Below are 19,386 nucleotides of genomic sequence, written 5' to 3'. Positions count from 1 at the left end.
AGCCAATATGGCTCAATCCCAAAGCAAAAGGCAGACTGGCATGGAAGAGTCTGAGGGAATCAAGAGCCAGATCATGCACATTGTGGTCCATAACCTGAGAGCACAGGAAACATAATGAAGGGTTTCAAGCAAGGGAAGGGACAAGGTCACCTTTGGACTGCTCCAGACCTCACACAGAGAGAGCTGCCTCAACTCAGAGGTTAGGATATAGGGGAATTCTCTTTCACCACACACAGGGTCTAGTCTCCAAGATGATGGAACAAATCTGCTCACATATCCTTGCCGGAAGCTAAGAGAAAAGCAGGTAGTTTTACAGGAAAATAATCAAATGAAATGGACAGCAAAGTGAAGGAAGGAAAGGGAAGTGAAAAAGCATGTTAGAGAGAAAAAAAACCCACCCTATTACCTGTGTTAAGTCTACCTCCACCTCCTAGGAGAGCTCTCTACAAACACATATATCATATAGAAAGATGTCACATGATTCTCCTGTACAAACTGAGATGACATCACCTCCAGAAAGCTGAGCAAATAGTGATGTCAGGGAGAGCCACTATTTTATATATTTTTCTATTCTTGTTACTATTACTAGCAGCAGCAACCTTCGATTCAGGAGATGCAGACTCCAGAATCAGGCTGTGAGTACTGGCTCTGTAACTCATCAGTTTTATGGGCTTTATAAATCATTTGCTCTCTCTAGACCTCGACTTCCTCCTTTATGAAGGAGAAAATTGGATCAAACAGGATAATGTAGACAATACATGGACTTAGAAAAATATAAAATAAATTTAAGGAATTATTAGGAAAATTAATTATTGTACTATCAAGCTCCTAATGCAGAACTCATTGTGTGTGAAGCTCTCTTCTAAGAGTATATATACTAATTCATATAAACTTCTTAACAACGCAGTGATGTGTTTACTATTAACTCACTGAAGACGTGGGAGTCCCAAACATCCACCATAATTGGTCTCTGTCATTCACTTTCCAGTGGGATAAGACCAAACACAAAAGTTCTTCTTTTAAGGCTTAGGAAAGCACAAGGTCAAAAGCTCCAAAATAAAGACTGTGTGAGAGAATAATTTAGTGATGCTCATTTCTAGAAAGACAGGATTGGAAAAGGACTATGGCTCAACCCAAGGGAGCAAGTCTAACTATTGCCTTTGTATAAAAACTAGGGAACACCTAGTGATTAATGTTTAATATCTCTTCCGACTCCATAAATTTCTTTATGTTTCTATATTTAAACAATGTTGTTTTCCTGGCATTACTCCACTCCTGAAACATTAAAAGAGCTTTGGTGTATTCTTTTGTAATACATGGAAGGAAAAGAGATACTGATAAATTCCTGTATTGTGGACTAAGTAAAAGAAAGCCAGGAAGAAAAACTGGAAGTGGTACAGAGCAAAGGGGCAGCCTGATAGAGTAGCCAACAGTAATGACAGATGCATCTAACATTACTGAGCCGGGCAGTCTAATTTCAAAGCTGATGCTCTTAGCCTCTGTAATGCCCCCCTACACACACACACACACACACACACACACTGCACCACAGTGCACCACAGAGAGTACCAGAGATGGAATGCTTACTGGGGACTAATTTATCAACATATTAGATACAGCTTAAAAATTATTTAAACATAGAATCAAAGAAATTATGCAGAATGGAATCCAGAGATACAAACAGATGAAAAATATAAATGCTTCTGTTAAAAATATTTAGCTATCTTCCAAAGGAATTATGTCCAGAAGGCGATAATGGGGATGAGGCAAAATTCAAAGTGATAAATGGTAAGAATTTCCCAAAGTTACTAAAAGACACCCATCCCCAAATACAGAAAGGCCCCAAATTCCCAAGCACAACAGAATGAAAAAAAAAATCATACATATGACCATCATAATGAAATGCAGAATACCAAAAGGAAAAAAAGATATTAAGAACAGCCAGAGAGAAAAGACCCATCACCAGGAGAGGAAATGCGCTCAGGCTGCAGCTAGCAAGCCCAGAGGAAAGGAGAAAGGCTGGAGCACAGTGGGGAGCTCTACAGCAGTGACCTGCAGGGCCTATGATCGGAGCCGGCTGCAAGAGTATTTCCTTTTTTTTCCTTTTTTTTTTTTTTTACTTTTATTATTTTTTTATTGTTATGTTAATCCCCATACATTACATCATTAGTTTTAGATGTAGTGTTTCATGATTCATTGTTTGTGCATAACACCCAGTGCTCCATGCAGAACGTGCCCTCCTCAATACCCATCACCAGGCTAACCCATCCTCCCACCCCCCTCCCCTCTAGAACCCTCAGTTTGTTTTTCAGAGTCCATCGTCTCTCATGGTTCGTCTACCCCTCCGATTTCCCCCGCTTCATTCTTCCCCTCCCGCTACCTTCTTCTTCTTCTTTTTTTTTGTTTCTTAACATATATTGCATTATTTGTTTCAGAGGTACAGATCTGAGATTCAACAGTCTTGCACAATTCACAGCGCTTACCAGAGCACATACCCTCCCCAGTGTCTATCACTCAGTCACCCCATCCTTCCCACCCCACTCCCCACTCTAGCAACCCTCAGTTTGTTTCCTGAGATTAAGAATTCCTCATATCAGTGAGGTCATATAATACATGTCTTTCTCTGTTTGACTTATTTCGCTCAACATAATACCCTCCAGTTCCATCCATGTCGTTGCAAATGGCAAGATCTCACTCCTTTTGATGGCTGCATAATATTCCGTTGTATATATATACCACATCTTCTTTATCCATTCATCTGTCGATGGACATCTTGGCTCTTTCCACAGTTTGGCTATTGTGGACATTGCTGCTATAAACATCGGGGTGCACGTACCCTTTCGGATCCCTACTTTTGTATCTTTGGGGTAAATACCCAGTAGTGCAATTGCTGGATCATAAGGTAGCTCTATTTTCAACTTTTTGAGGAACCTCCATACTGTTTTCCAGAGTGGCTGCACCAGCTTGCATTCCCACCAACAGTGTAGGAGGGTTCCCCTTTCTCCGCATCCCTGCCAACATCTGTCATTTCCTGACTTGTTAATTTTAGCCATTCTGACTAGTGTGAGGTGGTATCTCATTGAGGTTTTGATTTGGATTTCCCTGATGCCGAGCGATATTGAGCTCTTTTTAATGTGTCTGTTGGCCATTTGGATGTCTTCTTTGGAAAAATGTCTGCTCATGTCTTCCGCCCATTTCTTGACTGGATTCTTTGTTCTTTGGGTGTTGAGTTTGATAAGTTCTTTATAGATTTTGAATACTAGCCCTTTATCTGATATGTCATTTGCAAATATCTTTGCCTATTCTGTCGGTTGTCTTTTGGTTTTGTTGACTGTTTCTTTTGCTGTGCAAAAGCCTTTTATCTTGATGAAGTCCCAATAGTTCATTTTTGCCCTTGCTTCCCTTGCCTTTGGCGATGTTTCTAGGAAGAAGTTGCTTCGGCTGAGGTCGAAGAGGTTGCTGCCTGTGTTCTCCTTTAGGATTTTAATGGACTCCTGTCTCACATTGAGGTTTTTCAACCATTTGGAGTCTATTTTTGTGTGTGGTGTAAGGACATGGTCCAGTTTCATTCTTCTGCATGTCGCTATCCAATTTTCCCAACACCATTTGTTGAAGAGACTGTCTTTTTTCCACTGGACATTCTTTCCTGCTTTGTCAAAGATGAGTTGACCATAGAGTTGAGGGTCCATTTCTGGGCTCTCTGTTCTCTTCCATTGATCTATGTGTCTGTTTTTGTGCCAGTACCATACTGTCTTGATGAGGACAGCTTTGTAATAGAGCTGGAAGTCCGGAATTGTGATGCCGCCGGCTTTGCTTTTCTTTTTCAACATTCCTCTGGCTATGCGGGGTCTTTTCCGGTTCCATACAAATTTTAGGATTATTTGTTCCATTTCTTTGAAAAAATGTGGATGGTATTTTGATGGGGATTGCATTGAATGTGTAGATTGCTCTAGGTAGCATTGACATCTTCACAATATTTGTTCTTCCAATCCATGAGCATGGAACATTTTTCCATTTTTTTATGTCTTCCTCAATTTCTTTCATGAGTATTTTATAGTTTTCTGAGTACAGATCCTTTGCCTCTTTGGTTAGATTTATGCCTAGGTATCTTATGGTTTGGGGTGCAATTGTAAATGGCATCAACTCCTTAATTTCTCTTTCTTCTGTCTTGTTGTTGGTGTATAGGAATGCCACTGACTTCTGTGCATTGATTTTATATCCTGCCACTTTACTGAATTCCTGTATGAGTTCTAGCAGTTTTGGAGTGGAGTCTTTGGGGTTTTCCACATAAAGTATCATATCATCTGCAAAGAGTGAGAGTTTGACTTCTTCTTTGCCAATTTGGATGCCTTTGATTTCTTTTTGTTGTCTGATTGCTGTGGCTAGGACTTCCAATACTATGTTGAATAGCAGTGGTGATAGTGGGCATCCCTGCCGCGTTCCTGACCTTAGGGGGAAAGCTCTCAGTTTTTCCCCATTGAGAATGATATTCGCTGTAGGTTTTTCATAGATGGTTTTTATGATATTGAGGTATGTACCCTCTATGCCTATACTCTGAAGAGTTTTGATCAAGAAAGGATGCTGTACTTTGTCAAATGCTTTTTCTGCATCTATTGAGAGGATCATATGATCCTTGTTCTTTCTTTTGTTAATGTATTGTATCACGTTGATTGATTTGCAGATGTTGAACCAACCTTGCAGCCCAGGGATAAATCCCACTTGGTCGTGGTGAATAATCCTTTTAATGTACTGTTGGATCCTATTCGCTAGTATTTTGGTGAGAATTTTTGCATCCGTGTTCATCAGGGATATTGGTCTGTAGTTCTCCTTTTTGATGGGGTCTTTGTCTGGTTTTGGGATCAAGGTAATGGTGGCCTCATAAAATGAGTTTGGAAGTTTTCCTTCCATTTCTATTTTTTGGAACAGTTTCAGAAGAATAGGTATTAATTCTTCTTTAAATGTTTGGTAGAATTCCCCTGGGAAGCCATCTGGCCCTGGGCTTTTGTTTTTTGGGAGATTTTTAATGACTGCTTCAATTTCCTTAGTGGTTATAGGTCTGTTCAGGTTTTCTATTTCTTCCTGGTTCAGTTTTGGTAGTTGATACATCTCTAAGAATGCCTCCATTTCTTCCAGGTTATCTAATTTGGTGGCATAGAGTTGCTCATAATATGTTCTTATAATTGTTTGTATTTCTTTGGTGTTGGTTGTGATCTCTCCTCTTTCATTCATGATTTTGTTGATTTGGGTCATTTCTCTTCTCTTTTTGGTAAGTCTGGCCAGGGGTTTATCAATCTTGTTAATTCTTTCAAAGAACCAGCTCCTAGTTTCGTTGATCTGTTCTACTGTTGTTTTAGTTTCTATTTCATTGATTTCTGCTCTGATCTTTATTATTTCTCTTCTCCTGCTGGGTTTAGGCTTTATTTGCTGTTCTTTCTCCAGCTCCTTTAGGTGGAGGGTTAGGTTGTGTACTTGAGACCTTTCTTGTTTCTTGAGAAAGGCTTGTATTGCTATATACTTTCCTCTTAGGACTGCCTTTGCTGCATCCCAAAGATTTTGAATAGTTGTGTTTTCATTTTCCTTGGTTTCCACGAATTTTTTTAATTCTTCTTTAATTTCCTGGTTGACCCATTTATTCTTTAGTAGGATGCTCTTTAGTCTCCATGTATTTGAGCTCTTTCTGACTTTCCTCTTGTGATTGAGTTCTAGTTTCAAAGCATTGTGGTCTGAAAACAGGCAGGGAATGATCCCAATCTTTTGGTACCAGTTAAGACCTGATTTCTGACCTAGGATGTGATCGATTCTGGAGAATGTTCCATGGGCACTAGAGAAGAATGTGTATTCTGTTGCTTTGGGATGGAATGTTCTGAATATGTCTGTGAAGTCCATTTGGTCCAGTGTGTCATTTAAAGTCTTTATTTCCTTGTTGATCTTTTGCTTAGACGATCTGTCCATTTCAGTGAGGGGGGTGTTAAAGTCCCCCGCTATTACTGTATTGTTGTCGATGTGTTTCTTTGCTTTTGTCATTAATTGCCTTATATAATTGGCTGGTCCCATGTTAGGGGCATAGATATTTACAGTTGTTAGATCTTCTTGTTGGATAGACCCTTTAAGTAGGATATAGTGTCCTTCCTCATCTCTTATTACAGTCTTTGGTTTAAAATCTAATTTGTCTGATATAAGGATTGCCACCCCAGCTTTCTTTTGGTGTCCATTAGCATGGTAAATGGTTTTCCACCCCCTCACTTTAAATCTGGGGGTGTCTTTGGGTCTAAAATGAGTCTGCAAGAGTATTTCTATCCTACACATTCTTCATGTGACTGTAATATTCCTCCCATCAAGAGGCTGGTCTACATCCTCTCCCCATGAAACTGGGTGGGCTTGGGGGGCTTTTAGGACTGCTTCAACCAACAGAGCTCTATGACTTCTAAGGCTACATGCAGTCTCTGCTTTCACTGCTGGAATATTCACTCTTGACATCTTTAGCTGCCCTGAGGCCACCATGCTGTGAGGAAATCCAAACTATCTCCCATTGAGAAACCAGATGGACAGGCCCTGATACTATACAGAGCAGGTGGGAAAGAGGGAAGGGGAGGAAGGAGATCAGGAGAAAGAAAGAGAGTCATGGCTGACCAGCCTTCAGCTGCTTTAAACCCTCACTGTTCCAGCTCCTGCTACCATCTGATTGGAACCCCCTGAGAAACCCTGAGCCCAAAGCACCCATCCCAACGCTCACCCAATTCCTGACCCATTCAGAAACTGTGAGAAATACTAAAATGACTGGTGTTGTTTTAAAAGTTGGCAAGTTTGGGCACCTGGGTGGCTCAATCGGTTAAACATCTGACGTTAGCTCAGGTCATGATCTCGGGGTCCTGGGATCGAGCCCTGTGTCAGGCTCCCCACTCAGTGGGAAGTCTGCTTGTCCCTCTCCCTCTGCCTCTCCATCTGCCTCTCTCCCTCTCCCCCTGCTCATGCTCTCTCTCTCTCACACATAAATAAATAAATAAAATCTTTAGAAAAAAAAAAGTTGCGAAGTTTTTCAGTGATCTGTTACACAGCAACAGATAATCAGGACACCTAAACCATTAGCTTGCAGCCCTCTTTGTATCAAGTAAGAGTGATATCCATCAGTTTCACAGGACAAGGCCATCCAGGAATTTCTAGCATCTAAACACATTTGACATACTTAACATTGTATATATGTGAAATACAAGAATCTTTCTTAGTTGCAGCTCCTAATAGAACTTAAAGCTAAGAATACTCGCCTTGCTATAGTTACTGTCTAGGGTACTATTCCTCCTAGAACTATTGTGTAAAAGTAAGGAAAACTACAGCAAAGCAATCTTGCGAAAGAAGAACAAAGTTGGAGATATCACAATCCCAGATTTCCAGATACACTACAAAGCTGTAGTGATCAAAACAGTATGGTTCTGGCACAAAACCAGACATATAGCTCCATGGAACAGGATAGAGAATCCACGGATAAACCCACACCTATATGATCTATTAATCTACAACAAAGGAGGCAAGAATATACAATGAGGAAAACACAGTCTTCTTCAACAAATGGTGCTGGGAAAACTGGTCAGCCAAATGCAAAAGAATGAAACTGGGATATATATATAAAGGAGTATTACTCAACCATGAAAAAAAAACGAGGTATTCCCACTTGCAACAACATGGATGGACCTAGAGGGTATAAATGCTAAGTAAAATAGGTCAGACAGAGTAAGACAAAAACCATATGATTTCATTTAAATGTGCAATATAAGAAACAAATGAACCAACAAAGAAAAAGCAAATGTCCAGATGGACAAAAAAACAGACTCAAACATAGAGAACAAACTGATGGTTGCCAGAGGGAAGGTGAGTGGGGGGCGGTGAATGGAATAGATAAGGAGTTTAAAAGTCTACGTACTGTGACGAGCACTGAGTAATGTATACAATTGTTGAGTCATTATACTGTATACCTGAAGGGAAATTTAATACTGTATGCTAATTATACTTCAGTAGAAAAAAAAAAACTTAAAAAACAAAAAAAGAAAATGACAGTGACACACTGAAGGTGTTGCTATACATATGCATTATAACCATCCTATGTTAGCCAAGCAAATCAAGCATGAAATTTAAAAAACGAACTCACCCCCTTTCCTCCTGACTTTTGGTCAAATGGTACCATGGTGATTTGTTTGGAATCCCGTTGATATGTACAGTAGTGCTTCACCCAAGAAGTTCCAAAGTGACCTGCAAGGTAGTATTTCCCATGAAACATCTCTATGTGTCGAACGCATGCTGGAAATACACACAGCCCACAACCCACAGTGCTCACCTACCCTTAAACTGTTTCTAAGGGCAATGTAATCTCCACCAGCTAGACTGGAACAGGCAGAAATCTGATCCCACGGGCTGGAAATGGAATTGACCCAGGGCTTTCCCCAGGGACCAAGGAAGACTGTTTCCCACTAAATGCTGTATCCAGTGGGTCTTAAAATATAAGGGAAGTAGAGGTTCCCTGGGGAAATTAATTCTCTTTCCCATCATCAATCTCCACTTGAAGTTTCCTTCTCCCCTGACAGAAGTAAGATGATTGAGGAAAGAACAGAGAAAAGCTCCTCAAAGTGCCTGTCACTGTTCCCATCTGGTGTGATGACTTCATGCTTCCCACACAGCTGCTCTGCAACTCTCTGCAAAGACATACAGAGGTTCTGACCTACTGCCAAACCCCTAATCTGTACTTTACCAGACTCAAGATGATCTGAAAAGCAGACAGGCAAACTCTGACACAAAGATGTAAATGGAAGTAACTATAAATACCCAAATGTAATCTAAGGAGTCTGTCCCTCAATATTATCCCTCAGGAAAGAGGGAGATGCCCTTCAGTCAAATCCTGATTCTACCTGGTGGTTGGCTAACTACTTTATCTTGAATAACAAAATATTATTAGAGGAAGAAGGCATAATCAGCATTATTAGCCTCCAAGGTCCTCAATCAACACTAGCCTTAGATGCTCAAAGAGATCACAGAGCAGAAATGGTTTTGTTGTTGTTGTTGCTGCTGTTGTTTTTAAGTAGTAACATGAGATTTAACAAAGATTTAGTAGTTATTTTTCAGGGTATCAGTGCCCATAGCAAATGTGGAATATTACGGGGCGCCTGGGTGGCTCAGTTGGTTAAGTGACTGCCTTCGGCTCAGGTCATGATCCTGGAGTCCCAGGATCGAGTCCCGCATCGGGCTCCCTGCTCAGCAGGGAGTCTGCTTCTCCCTCTGACCCTCCCCCCTCTCATGCTCTCTCTCTCATTCTCTCTCTCAAATAAATAAATAAAATCTTTAAAAAAAAAAAAAGTGGAATATTACGTAGGAAATGAAAAAAGTAAAAAGCAACACAGTAAGTGTCTACATTGAAGCATCAAAGACAAAAATACCAACCATTCTAATTTATTTTTGTGGCTCAGAGAAAAAATTCCAAGGATAGCACAACACAGAGATTCCTAAAGTTCTGTATCTTAAATCATCTGAGCATCCAAACAAATAAGAACAGTACTGGACTTGGATTTAGCCTACTGAATAGAACAGAAATCCTTAAGTCCATCCTGACAATAAGATGGATGGATGGATGGATGGATGGATGGATGGATGGATGGATGGATGGATGGCTAAGAAAGGAGAGAAGAAGAGAATGAGGAGGGGAGGGCGGTTGCTTCCTTGCAGTACACTAACTAATAAATGTGGGAGAGTGACAGAGCTGAGAAATCACCATTTTGCAACCATCACAGTAACCATCTGTTTAGGCAAGAACTGCCAGTGGATGCTAACTCTAGCAAAGCTTGATGAGAAAGATATGGTCTTAAGGGGTCTCCCCATACACTGCTAATGAGCTACAAGGGAAGACTAGTGACTGTACAGTGGATAAACTAAATGATACTTTGAGTGAGTGACCAAAATTAACATCACCACTGAGGGGCAGATGGCCATCCTGTGCCGCTAGACGTGGTACCCAGATAAGAACACAAATGTTACTACTTATATAGGATTTGACAAGGGATGCCTAACCTGAATCTAATCACCGGGAAACATTAGACAAACCCACAGTGAAGAAAATTCTAGAAAAGAACTGGCTTACACTCTTCAAAAATGTGTCATGAAGGACAAAGAAAAGCTGAGGAATTATTACAGAGTAAGTCATGACAAACGCAGTATGAAGTCCTATCTAGACAGAAGGAAAAGAAAATGCTTTATAAGGGCATTACTGGGACAACTGACAAAATTGGAATAGGACCTGTCATTTACATTAAATATCTTATCAATGTTACATTTGCTGGATATGGAAACTATACTGTGGTTACATAAAAAGAATAGGAAATACACACTAAAGTAAAGAAGCATGGGGTATGGAATTAGTTCCAAAACGAGTCAGAAAAAACGGCAATGTGTGTGTGTCTCTGTGACTGTGATATGTGTACACACACACCCAGAAAGAGAAAGAACTCTGTAAATTGTGGAACAATGGTAAAAATTCATGCATCTAGATAAAGGGCATATAGTTGTTCATTATACTCTTCTTGCAATTTTTCTTCACATTTCAAATTATTTCTAAGTAGTAAGTCACCAAAACTTTCAAATGACAAAAGCTGTATCCCATTGATATGCTCTAGACTCATGTGTTTGAGAGTTAAAATCTGGTTCTAATGATTATCAAGACATTCATGTTTTAAAAAGCATGTGAAGTGTTTGAATAAAATTGGTTTATTAATGTGAATGCAGATTACATATATGTAAGTGAATAATATTAATAAATTAAGTATTGTAAGTGGACACTGAACTATATTCAAGTTGACCTTAAACTTTTTTGGGGTGGCTCTTCTCATTGGGTAAAAAAGGTAACACCTTATATTGAGGTCTACACAAAACACAGTACTAAAGTACCTTCCACTTCTTATAAACCTCAACAAACTCATCCCTGTCAGAATAAAGGGCATAAAAACCCTCAAGATAACCAATGCCTCCAAACTCAAACCCCACTACTGCCCCCATTGTCACCAGGCAACAATTTTAGGGCCAAGCAAACTTTTGAGCAATCACTAACTAGAATAATCACTGAAATCAAGTGTTCTGTTCCATTAGTAAGCTTCTAGGAGTGAAGACATTTGCCTCACCCTGAATCAACAGAAGGACAGTAAAGAGCACAAAACCAGCAAAAATCTGGGAGGATTAATATGTCCAACCGAAAAAGGAGGGATGGAAGACTAAGAGAACTATCCATTAAAGAAAAAAAAAAATTGACCTTCTTCTATCCCTAGCACTCCATGAGCTAAGTCTGGAAGTGCTACCCTCAAAGCACGGCCCCATCAAAAAGCCTTTCCCCAGACCTATCGCAGTAGCCTATGAGTCATCACAAAGAAGTCTGGATTAGCAGCACCTGGTGTTTCTTTCCTTGACATCACATTGGCAGGACAATGGATTTCTCTTCCTACCTCTCGGAGTGAGTTTGTGTTTCTACTCACAAAATGTAAGGGTTGAAATGACAGCAATTGAAGAAAGGAGGTGAAAAGGCCTAAGTCATGACTATTTGGTCCTTGCCGAACCAAGTCTTGAATGGAACAAAATCATTCCATATTAAGTCCACACAAGGATATGACTACTGATAGACAGTAAGGTCTAGCATGCAAGGCCCTTTCAGAGCCTCTATGCCAAGCGTGCGACAGCTAAAGCCATGCTAAGCGTTCAGGCACGTCAAGTGATATTAAGGAGAAAAAAATCACCACAGAGCCTCAATGAATTCCAGGTTCCTAAGGGAATTTCCAGTTACAAAGAAAACAGAACACATCACGGGGAGGTAGACAAGACCTTTTGGGTATCTTTCCCTTAAAAAACTCAACTATCAGCTACTCTCATCACCCGAATCTATATTTACAGAAGCTGTGCTCTAGGCGAGGCACTACTAGACACACCCTCTACCTCCCGGGCAAAAGGCCTAAGTGTACCCCAAGCCATCGTTCACCACCAGCACTTACGTTTCTCCTGAACATACAGGTACCCTTCCATGGTGTAGGGACTGATGGTCTTGTGCTCAAGGGGATTCTCCTTCATCTTTTTCATCAGCGATTCCACTTCTGACCTGGTGCCTTCAAAGCGATTTCTTGTCTAGGATGAAAGGCATTTAAATCAAAGAAATGAAACCTTGTTCTCATCTCTAACAATTCACAACATCAACCTATGGAATCCTTAGATCTAAAACCAGGTAAGGAACATTGAGCCACCTAGGAATTAGGCAAATACTTTCAAGAAGTACCTTTTGACCATAAAATCCTATACCAGAATGACTCTCAAAACTCTCAAGACCATCAAAATCACCTGGACAATGTGGAGAAAATACAAATGTCCAGGCATCACCCCTAAAGATTAATTTAGTACCCCTGGACCCAGAAATGTGCATTTTAAACAAGCATCCCAAGGGACCCTGATTCAGATAGTTCACAGAACAGTCCCCCAAGCTCCCTTCAAGACAGAGGGACTTAGGGGCGCCTGGGTGGCTCAGTTGGTTAAGCGACTGCCTTTGGCTCAGGTCATGATCCTGGAGTCCCGGGATCGAGTCCCACATCAGGCTCCCTGCTCAGCAGGGAGTCTGCTTCTCCCTCTGACCCTCCTCCCTCTCATGCTCTCTGTCTCTCATTCTCTCTCTCACAAATAAATAAAATCTTAAAAAAAAAAAAAGACAGAGGGACTTATTTCTCCAACTGCAGGAATACCACTTGCTGATGGTTCATAGATGGTTCCTTCCTCAAAAGGGAGCTGGTTCACTCAAGGTAACTCTTTCCCCAGCGCAACCTGCACCCCATGACTAGTCAAGGCTAGGGGCAAAAGGGGAAGGGGTCCAAAGCCTGGCACCCTTGCTTCTATTGAAGTCACTGTGAAGGTCGATATCAGCTCCAGGACACCCCAGGGCATTGACTGAGGCTTCACAGCTCAACTTCTTTGGCAGGGGTCTGCTGCCCTCTCTCTCACGGGTGATTTTTCTGACCCTACTCCCCTGTAAACCTGCTACACGTAAACCTCCACTTCCGAGTCTACCTTCTGAGGAAGCTGGCCTAAGGGGAAGCCATGCTTTGGGAAACCTTGTCTGTTTTCCAAAACAACACAGAGAACTGTGGCAGGGCAAGCTCCAGGCTTCTAAACCCATGCAATAAAACTCACAAGGACACACTTGGGTTTCTTTTCTACACAGCATCATCTAGAGACAAAGACAACACGCAGACTAATATAGCCAGCCACATAGTGACACAGGGGTTTGAGACCAGTAACTGCTAACCAAACGGCCCTTAGCACAATTCTGAGCACCAAAAGGTCCTGCTGGTTAAAATGTGGGGAAGGAGACTGGGAGTAAATGGCTCTGACTTGGATTTCCTGTGAGCCTTACTAAAAGTTAAACAAGATCATATCCTTTGAGCTGGAGGCCAGCATGTATGCCCCACCCCCAACTCCTGAACACCCTGCAAGGTCTCTTGTGGCCAGGCAGCTAGATGCACAGAGGGAGGCTAGGCCTTCCACTGCCAAAGGAAATCCTGACTCTGGTGCTACAGATTTAAAACAAAAATATCAGCAGGACTTCCGAAAACATAAATAGTGCTTAGAAATAATGGAAAAGAGGTTGATGCTCTAACCTGGGGCCACCAAGCACCCTACAAATGTCTGCCCCAGCTGCCCTTTGAACCCAAGCAAGACCCATCTTCCTCATCTGCATTCCAATCCAAATAAGTGATCTCTATGCAATCAGACCCATACTTTGTGTTCTTTCCTTTTCTCAACCAGGAAAAGGAAGCCTATCTCTTTGCCCACTCACATTCTGTATGCTAATGGTCAACTCAGTCTTGAAGTCGCTGAAATCCTTGGCCAGTTCATAACCATGGTGATAGAAAGTGAAGAGTCCTTGCAAGAATGCCAGTAGCTGTAAGGAAAGAAGAAGGGCAGAGTTCACATAAGCATGTTAAATAGGTATTATGCAGCTTTACCTGAGTTCCCAACCTTGATTTGAAAGGCTAGAACACAGTAATAAAAATGCCTATCATCTACTGAGCTTACTCGTATGCCAGGCACTGTAACATCGTATGTCTGCTCTCACTAAATGCTCTTAACAGCCTAGCAGGTAAGTACTACGGTTGTCTCCATTTCAATATTGAGAAAGCAAGTTCAGAAAGGTTAAGTAACTTGCTCCAAAAGACAAAGTAAGCAGCAACCAGGATTTGAAACCAAGTCTCTTCAGCATCAACATCCAAGCTCTTACTCTGAGCCTCAGTACCTTCAAAGAAAATCATTTCTTCAGAAATTGAAGACCAGTCTCCTTCAAGACCAACTCAGTCGCCATCAAATACATCTGTAGTATCAGGTTACCATGCGGAAAAGTATAGTTATATTGACGGCCAACAGAGAGGGGAGAAGAGGAAGATGGTATGTCCTGAGTCCGCAGTGTCACAGGCAAAGTCAAATCAAAGAAAATCACCCAGATCAGACTTCAGCTCAAATGTGCTTCTGTGCTCTCCCTAAACTACCCACAGGTAAACACCAGGGATGCCATTATTAAAATATTCCCATGTTCCCACATCTTCAGTTATGATGGTTCCCTAAATTCTCATTTAAATCCCCTCGAGCTAAAAGGTATTAAGTCCATTCACTTTGTAGTCTTGTATTTAGTGAAGAGTGAAAACATCTGTTCAGCCTGATTCTCACAACACACCTTCATACAGTGAAAACTATTAATGTTCCCACCCTGAGTCCTGCCAATCTTCACTTCTCCAGGCTAACCAATGTTCCTACCTTACTTCCTCCCAGAACCTACACACAAAGCTACTGTTGTTAGGTTTCCCTGGCCCCTTCCCAAGTTCTATGCATCTTGCCTCAGTTCCAAATCTCAACCTGGAGAAAGGATTGCAATACAAGCCTTAACAAGGCTTTAGAAGAACCAGAACTTTACCTTGTCACAATCTCTGTCATACTGCATTTGGGGACTCCATCCCTGTTCTAACTCAAACTTTTCAATGCCAACTCACATTTTCTGAGTGGTCCACTCTGACCTCCCTGACCTGCTCTAACACATGTTACATCAAGATACAGTTGCTTTGTTTTATATTGTTATTTAATTTTCCAGTCCCTCAAACGAACATACCTCTAGTAATTAAACATATTCTCACTTTGTTTTTTCACCTAACTCTCCTCTTCTGAGAGAACCCTCTTCTGAGAGGCAGCCCTAACAATGATGGCAAAGGAAACAGCCCACCCCCGTTCATCTCCCACCTGGCTTGTGGCAGGAATGGTAAGCATTGTATGGTATGTGCTACATGGTAAGGTATGTGCTACGTGGTAAGGTATGTGCTACTCTACCTGAGCTCAGAGCAAAGAATGGTCTTTGGACTGAGCCACTGCCCAGCCCAGTTGATCAAAGAGCTCTGTATTGTGAAGTCAGGCAAAACCCAGCTTTTAATAATATGATATCCCAACTTCCCACTGCTATTGTCCCCAGAGCAACTATTCCCTTAGATTCTCATGCGAGGTCAGAAAGCAGGCCTGCTGGGTCCTCTGGCTCAAAAAATATCTTGTGACGCCATATACAGATCACTAATATAAATCAATGAAGGAGTGGTAAACCACATAGAGTCACCAAAGACTAATAATGAATTATTTTCTTGAAAGATGATGGAAGCTTTTGAACTTCCACCATATAAAATACTTTTTTGAAAGGAACACTCAGGGTTTTCCAGCTAGATGGATCCAGGAATAGAGAAGAAGAGGCCCTTATGCCAAACCTAGTGTCAGTGTTCACAATGAAAACTGTTGTTTCTTATCTTTTCCTTCCCCCCATTCTTGAATGCTGTGCCCATCACTTTTCGAAGGCACTGAATCATCCTCTCCTGGAGAATAATGCAGAAGATAAGCAGCTAATTCCAAAGCCATTTCTCCTGTTAACTCTGATTTATTTTCCACTTAAAGTCAACAGGGCCTCTCTTGTCCAAGGTAATTAAATATATCCTCCAACAGCTCACTAAGACACCACCTGGGCATGCACACAAGTGTTCAAGGCAGAGAGTGACTAGTATTTATTTTGGTTTTCACTTCCTTTGATATCATGCTTGATTGTCCACTTCCCTATGGGAAATGATTCCATAGATATTGTTATCCTTGGCCCCCTTCCCTTCTCCCCTGCCCGCATCTCTCTTCCCCTGGCACACCTCCTGACATCCCCTTCCCACACACTGCATGAACCTTTGAATCCATTACCCAGTGGGAAATGAAAGTTCACTCCCCAGAGGGCTGGGCGAGGTCCTCAAAAGACTCCAGAGATGGATCATCTGTCTGCCTCAAAGAAATGCTTGTACTCAAACACAAAGAGGAAAAGCTTATTGTAGCCTCACCTTGGTTGGCAGATAAGTCAGCACATCCATAGAGGCTCCTCCCTGAACAGCCAGGGACACACAATCATAGCGCAACAAAGGCAATACCAAAGAAAGACCTTCCCCACCTCCTTTTGCCTTCAAGGACCCCCATCCTTATTTTCTTCAGAAAATAACTTTAAAAAAAAATCTATTCCTATTTCCTACGAGACAATATAGCATATATATTTTTTAAGTAAGCAAAAATGTAAGTGCTTCATTCAGTGACAATTGTACCATTCTGGACTATCTGATAAATTTAGGTTGCTTCCATTCATAGAACAAAGGTACTGTTACAGGCTGAATAGTGTTCCCCCAACCCTGACAAAAAAATTTTGTTGAAGTCCTAATCCCAGTAACTCAGAATGTGACTTTATTTGGAAATAGAGTCTTTACGGAGGTACTCAAGTTAAAATCAGGCCAGCAGGTCCTGATCTAAAATGACCAGTGTCCCCATAAAAAGGGGCTATTTGGACAGAGAAGCAGAGGCATGATAACCACATGAGGACAAGGGATAGCAGTGATGCACCTATAAAGCAAGGAATGCCAAATACTGCCAACCAGCCACCAGAAGCTACAAGGAAGAAAGGACATCTTCCCTACAGGTTTTAGAGGGAGCATGGCCCTGCTGACACCTTGCTCTTGGACTTCTAGCCTCTAGAACTATGAGAGGCAGGAAGTTTTTATTCTGAGAACCCAGTTGGTGGTACTTGGTTATGGCAGCCTTCACAAACAAATATAACCACCAAGAATCACTCATTCGCATGACAAAGAGAAGGGCAGACAGTAGAGTGATGATAAGCTGTGCTGGGCAAGCCATGTAATCCCCTGTAACTCTTCTTTTCCAGGAGGACACTAATGCTACATACTACTGCACTGGGTGGTGGTGAAGACAGAGATCACCTACATAACAGCCTTAGCACAGGAGTGCCAACAGGAGCTGTTCAGCAAGACGGATATACTTAGACGGATGTGTTAGAAGATGCACTGTGGTGGCGGTGTCCAGCCCAGCCTGAGGAAGGGGGGAGCCCAAGATAGGATGCAACAAATCAAAGGAGAAAATGAAGACCTACAGTGGGGCAGAAGTAGTGAGAAAGGACAGGAAGGCACAGCACCAAAAAATATTCTCCAGGTACAACTCAGAGAATGCAGTGTCTGATGAATGTGGGGAATGAGTTCTCCGTAGCACTCCGTAACCTCCAATTATGAAAACTCAGGGAACAGACGGAACGTGGCTTCACCTTCAAGAAATCAGGATGTCATTATCTGCAATCCAAAATCTCCAGAACATTTAGTACCTCAACAAGAAAATAAAGGCCAGAAGTCTGAATTTTCTTGCTTGGAACACTAAAATTTTGTTTCTTTTTTCTGAAGGTCAGTAACATCCTGGTACTTGAAGTTACTTTCTAGGAAACAAATGAACACAGTCAACCTCCATGGAGGTTCCTTGAATGGCTGGAAGATTCTCTTGACTGCAACCACCTCAAAATATGAATACCCACACCAGGTGCCCCAGCAACTTAGTTCAATAAATTTCTTCTGGTTTCCTTTCCACCTGTAAGCAATCAAATACTGTTTCAGAGAAACTAAGAGCCATTCCACTTCTGCTAGATACCAGATGTCACCTTAGAGAATAAATGTGCTTTCATTTCCTCATCTGAAAACAGACATAAAACAGCAATTACCTACCCTCAGAGACAGTGTAAGGATTGGATGACATTATGGAGGTGAAGGGACCATTAGCATATGACACATTTACTCCTAATCAACTGTTATTTCAGGGTCTTCTGCACAATCTCAGCCAGGGGCTCAAACTTAAAAGTGCCACAGAATCACCTTAGAGGGCTTACTAAAAGATTGATGACTGGGCCCCAACCCACAATTTTTCTAGGGTAGAGCCAAGAGTCTGCATTTCTCGACTTTGACAACCATGGGTCTGATCAGCAGTGTTCTGGATCAATCCCTCCTGCTAGTCACAGCTCCCGAAGCCCTGACCCGCCCATGAGGTGGTGGGTTGAGCAACATTAACTTCTATAAAAAAGTGAAGGTTGCACATGTGAATTCTACATGCAGCCTCTCAACCAACTCATTTAATTTAACTGTGGGCAAGATCCTATCACTTTCTTTTCATTCTAACAGGGGACCAGAAATTTTTATCATTAGCTTTCCAGGTGCCTCACTGCATGGCCTGGGACACATCCACAAATCACAACAGTTTTCCACTCTTGATACCCCTCTGGCACTTCCCCACATGATCCCTCCTGACTCAAATGGCACTGAGCTGCTTGCTCCCTTGGATACCTCTCTACTATATACATCATGCTTCCCTAATGAGGCTTTGAACTCCTCAGAAACAGCAGCGGTATCTTCAGCAATTTTTCTGGTAGTAAGTAAATGCTTTCAGATTTACCAAGACTTTTTATATTAAAACAGGCAGACTCTGTTAATATTGCCACTTGACTCATTTGCTCATGTAAGTAGACCCTGGCTGACTGAAGCTTACATATTCCTCTATCTTCTAATAAAAAGTAATCATTGCCTGGGTGCTAATTAGCAATTACATACTAACTGGGTGTTAATTAGGTTCACTCTATTCTAAGCATCATACATGGATAAACTAAATTATTCCTCCTAACATCTTTATATGGTAGGTGGTATTATTATACTCATGTTGTAGATAAGGAAACTAAGGCTCAGAGAAATAGGTAACTTCCCCAAGAACACACAGCTAGGAAATGGCTGAGCTGAGATTTAAATCTAGGCCGTCTGGCTCTGGAGCCCTTACCAATGATTATACTGCCTCTCAAAAACTCAAGACACTGATATACTAAAAGTGAGTGCCAGGAAATAGAAGGATTATTCTTTGCAGGTTTCTTAAAAAGGAAGAAGAAGAACGAAGAAGAACGAAGAAGAAGAAGAAGAACGAAGAAGAAGAAGAAGAAGAAGAAGAAGAAGAAGAAGAAGAAGAAGA

At 41.5% G+C, this 19,386-nt stretch overlaps 1 protein-coding gene across 5 annotated transcripts in view; it reads right to left on the bottom strand.

The window, feature by feature from the left end:
* Positions 1-19,386, bottom strand: part of ARHGAP26 (Rho GTPase activating protein 26) — a 431,503-nt gene that overhangs the window by 286,168 nt on the left and 125,949 nt on the right. For all 5 annotated transcript variants that reach the window (XM_035014358.1, XM_035014359.1, XM_035014361.1 and 2 more), the window contains exons 7-9: positions 13,835-13,939; positions 12,009-12,138; positions 8,141-8,241 (exon numbers count right to left, since the gene is read on the bottom strand). In XM_035014358.1, the coding sequence (XP_034870249.1) occupies positions 8,141-8,241; positions 12,009-12,138; positions 13,835-13,939 (336 nt within the window). The remainder of the gene's footprint in view (positions 1-8,140; positions 8,242-12,008; positions 12,139-13,834; positions 13,940-19,386) is intronic.

The sequence above is a fragment of the Mirounga leonina genome, unplaced genomic scaffold, assembly GCF_011800145.1.
Source record: "Mirounga leonina isolate KUSES-001 unplaced genomic scaffold, KU_Mleo_1.0 Mir_168, whole genome shotgun sequence".
NCBI lineage: Eukaryota > Metazoa > Chordata > Mammalia > Carnivora > Phocidae > Mirounga > Mirounga leonina.
Note: the sequence above shows the minus strand (reverse complement) of the source record. Positions and strands in the feature narration are given on the sequence as shown.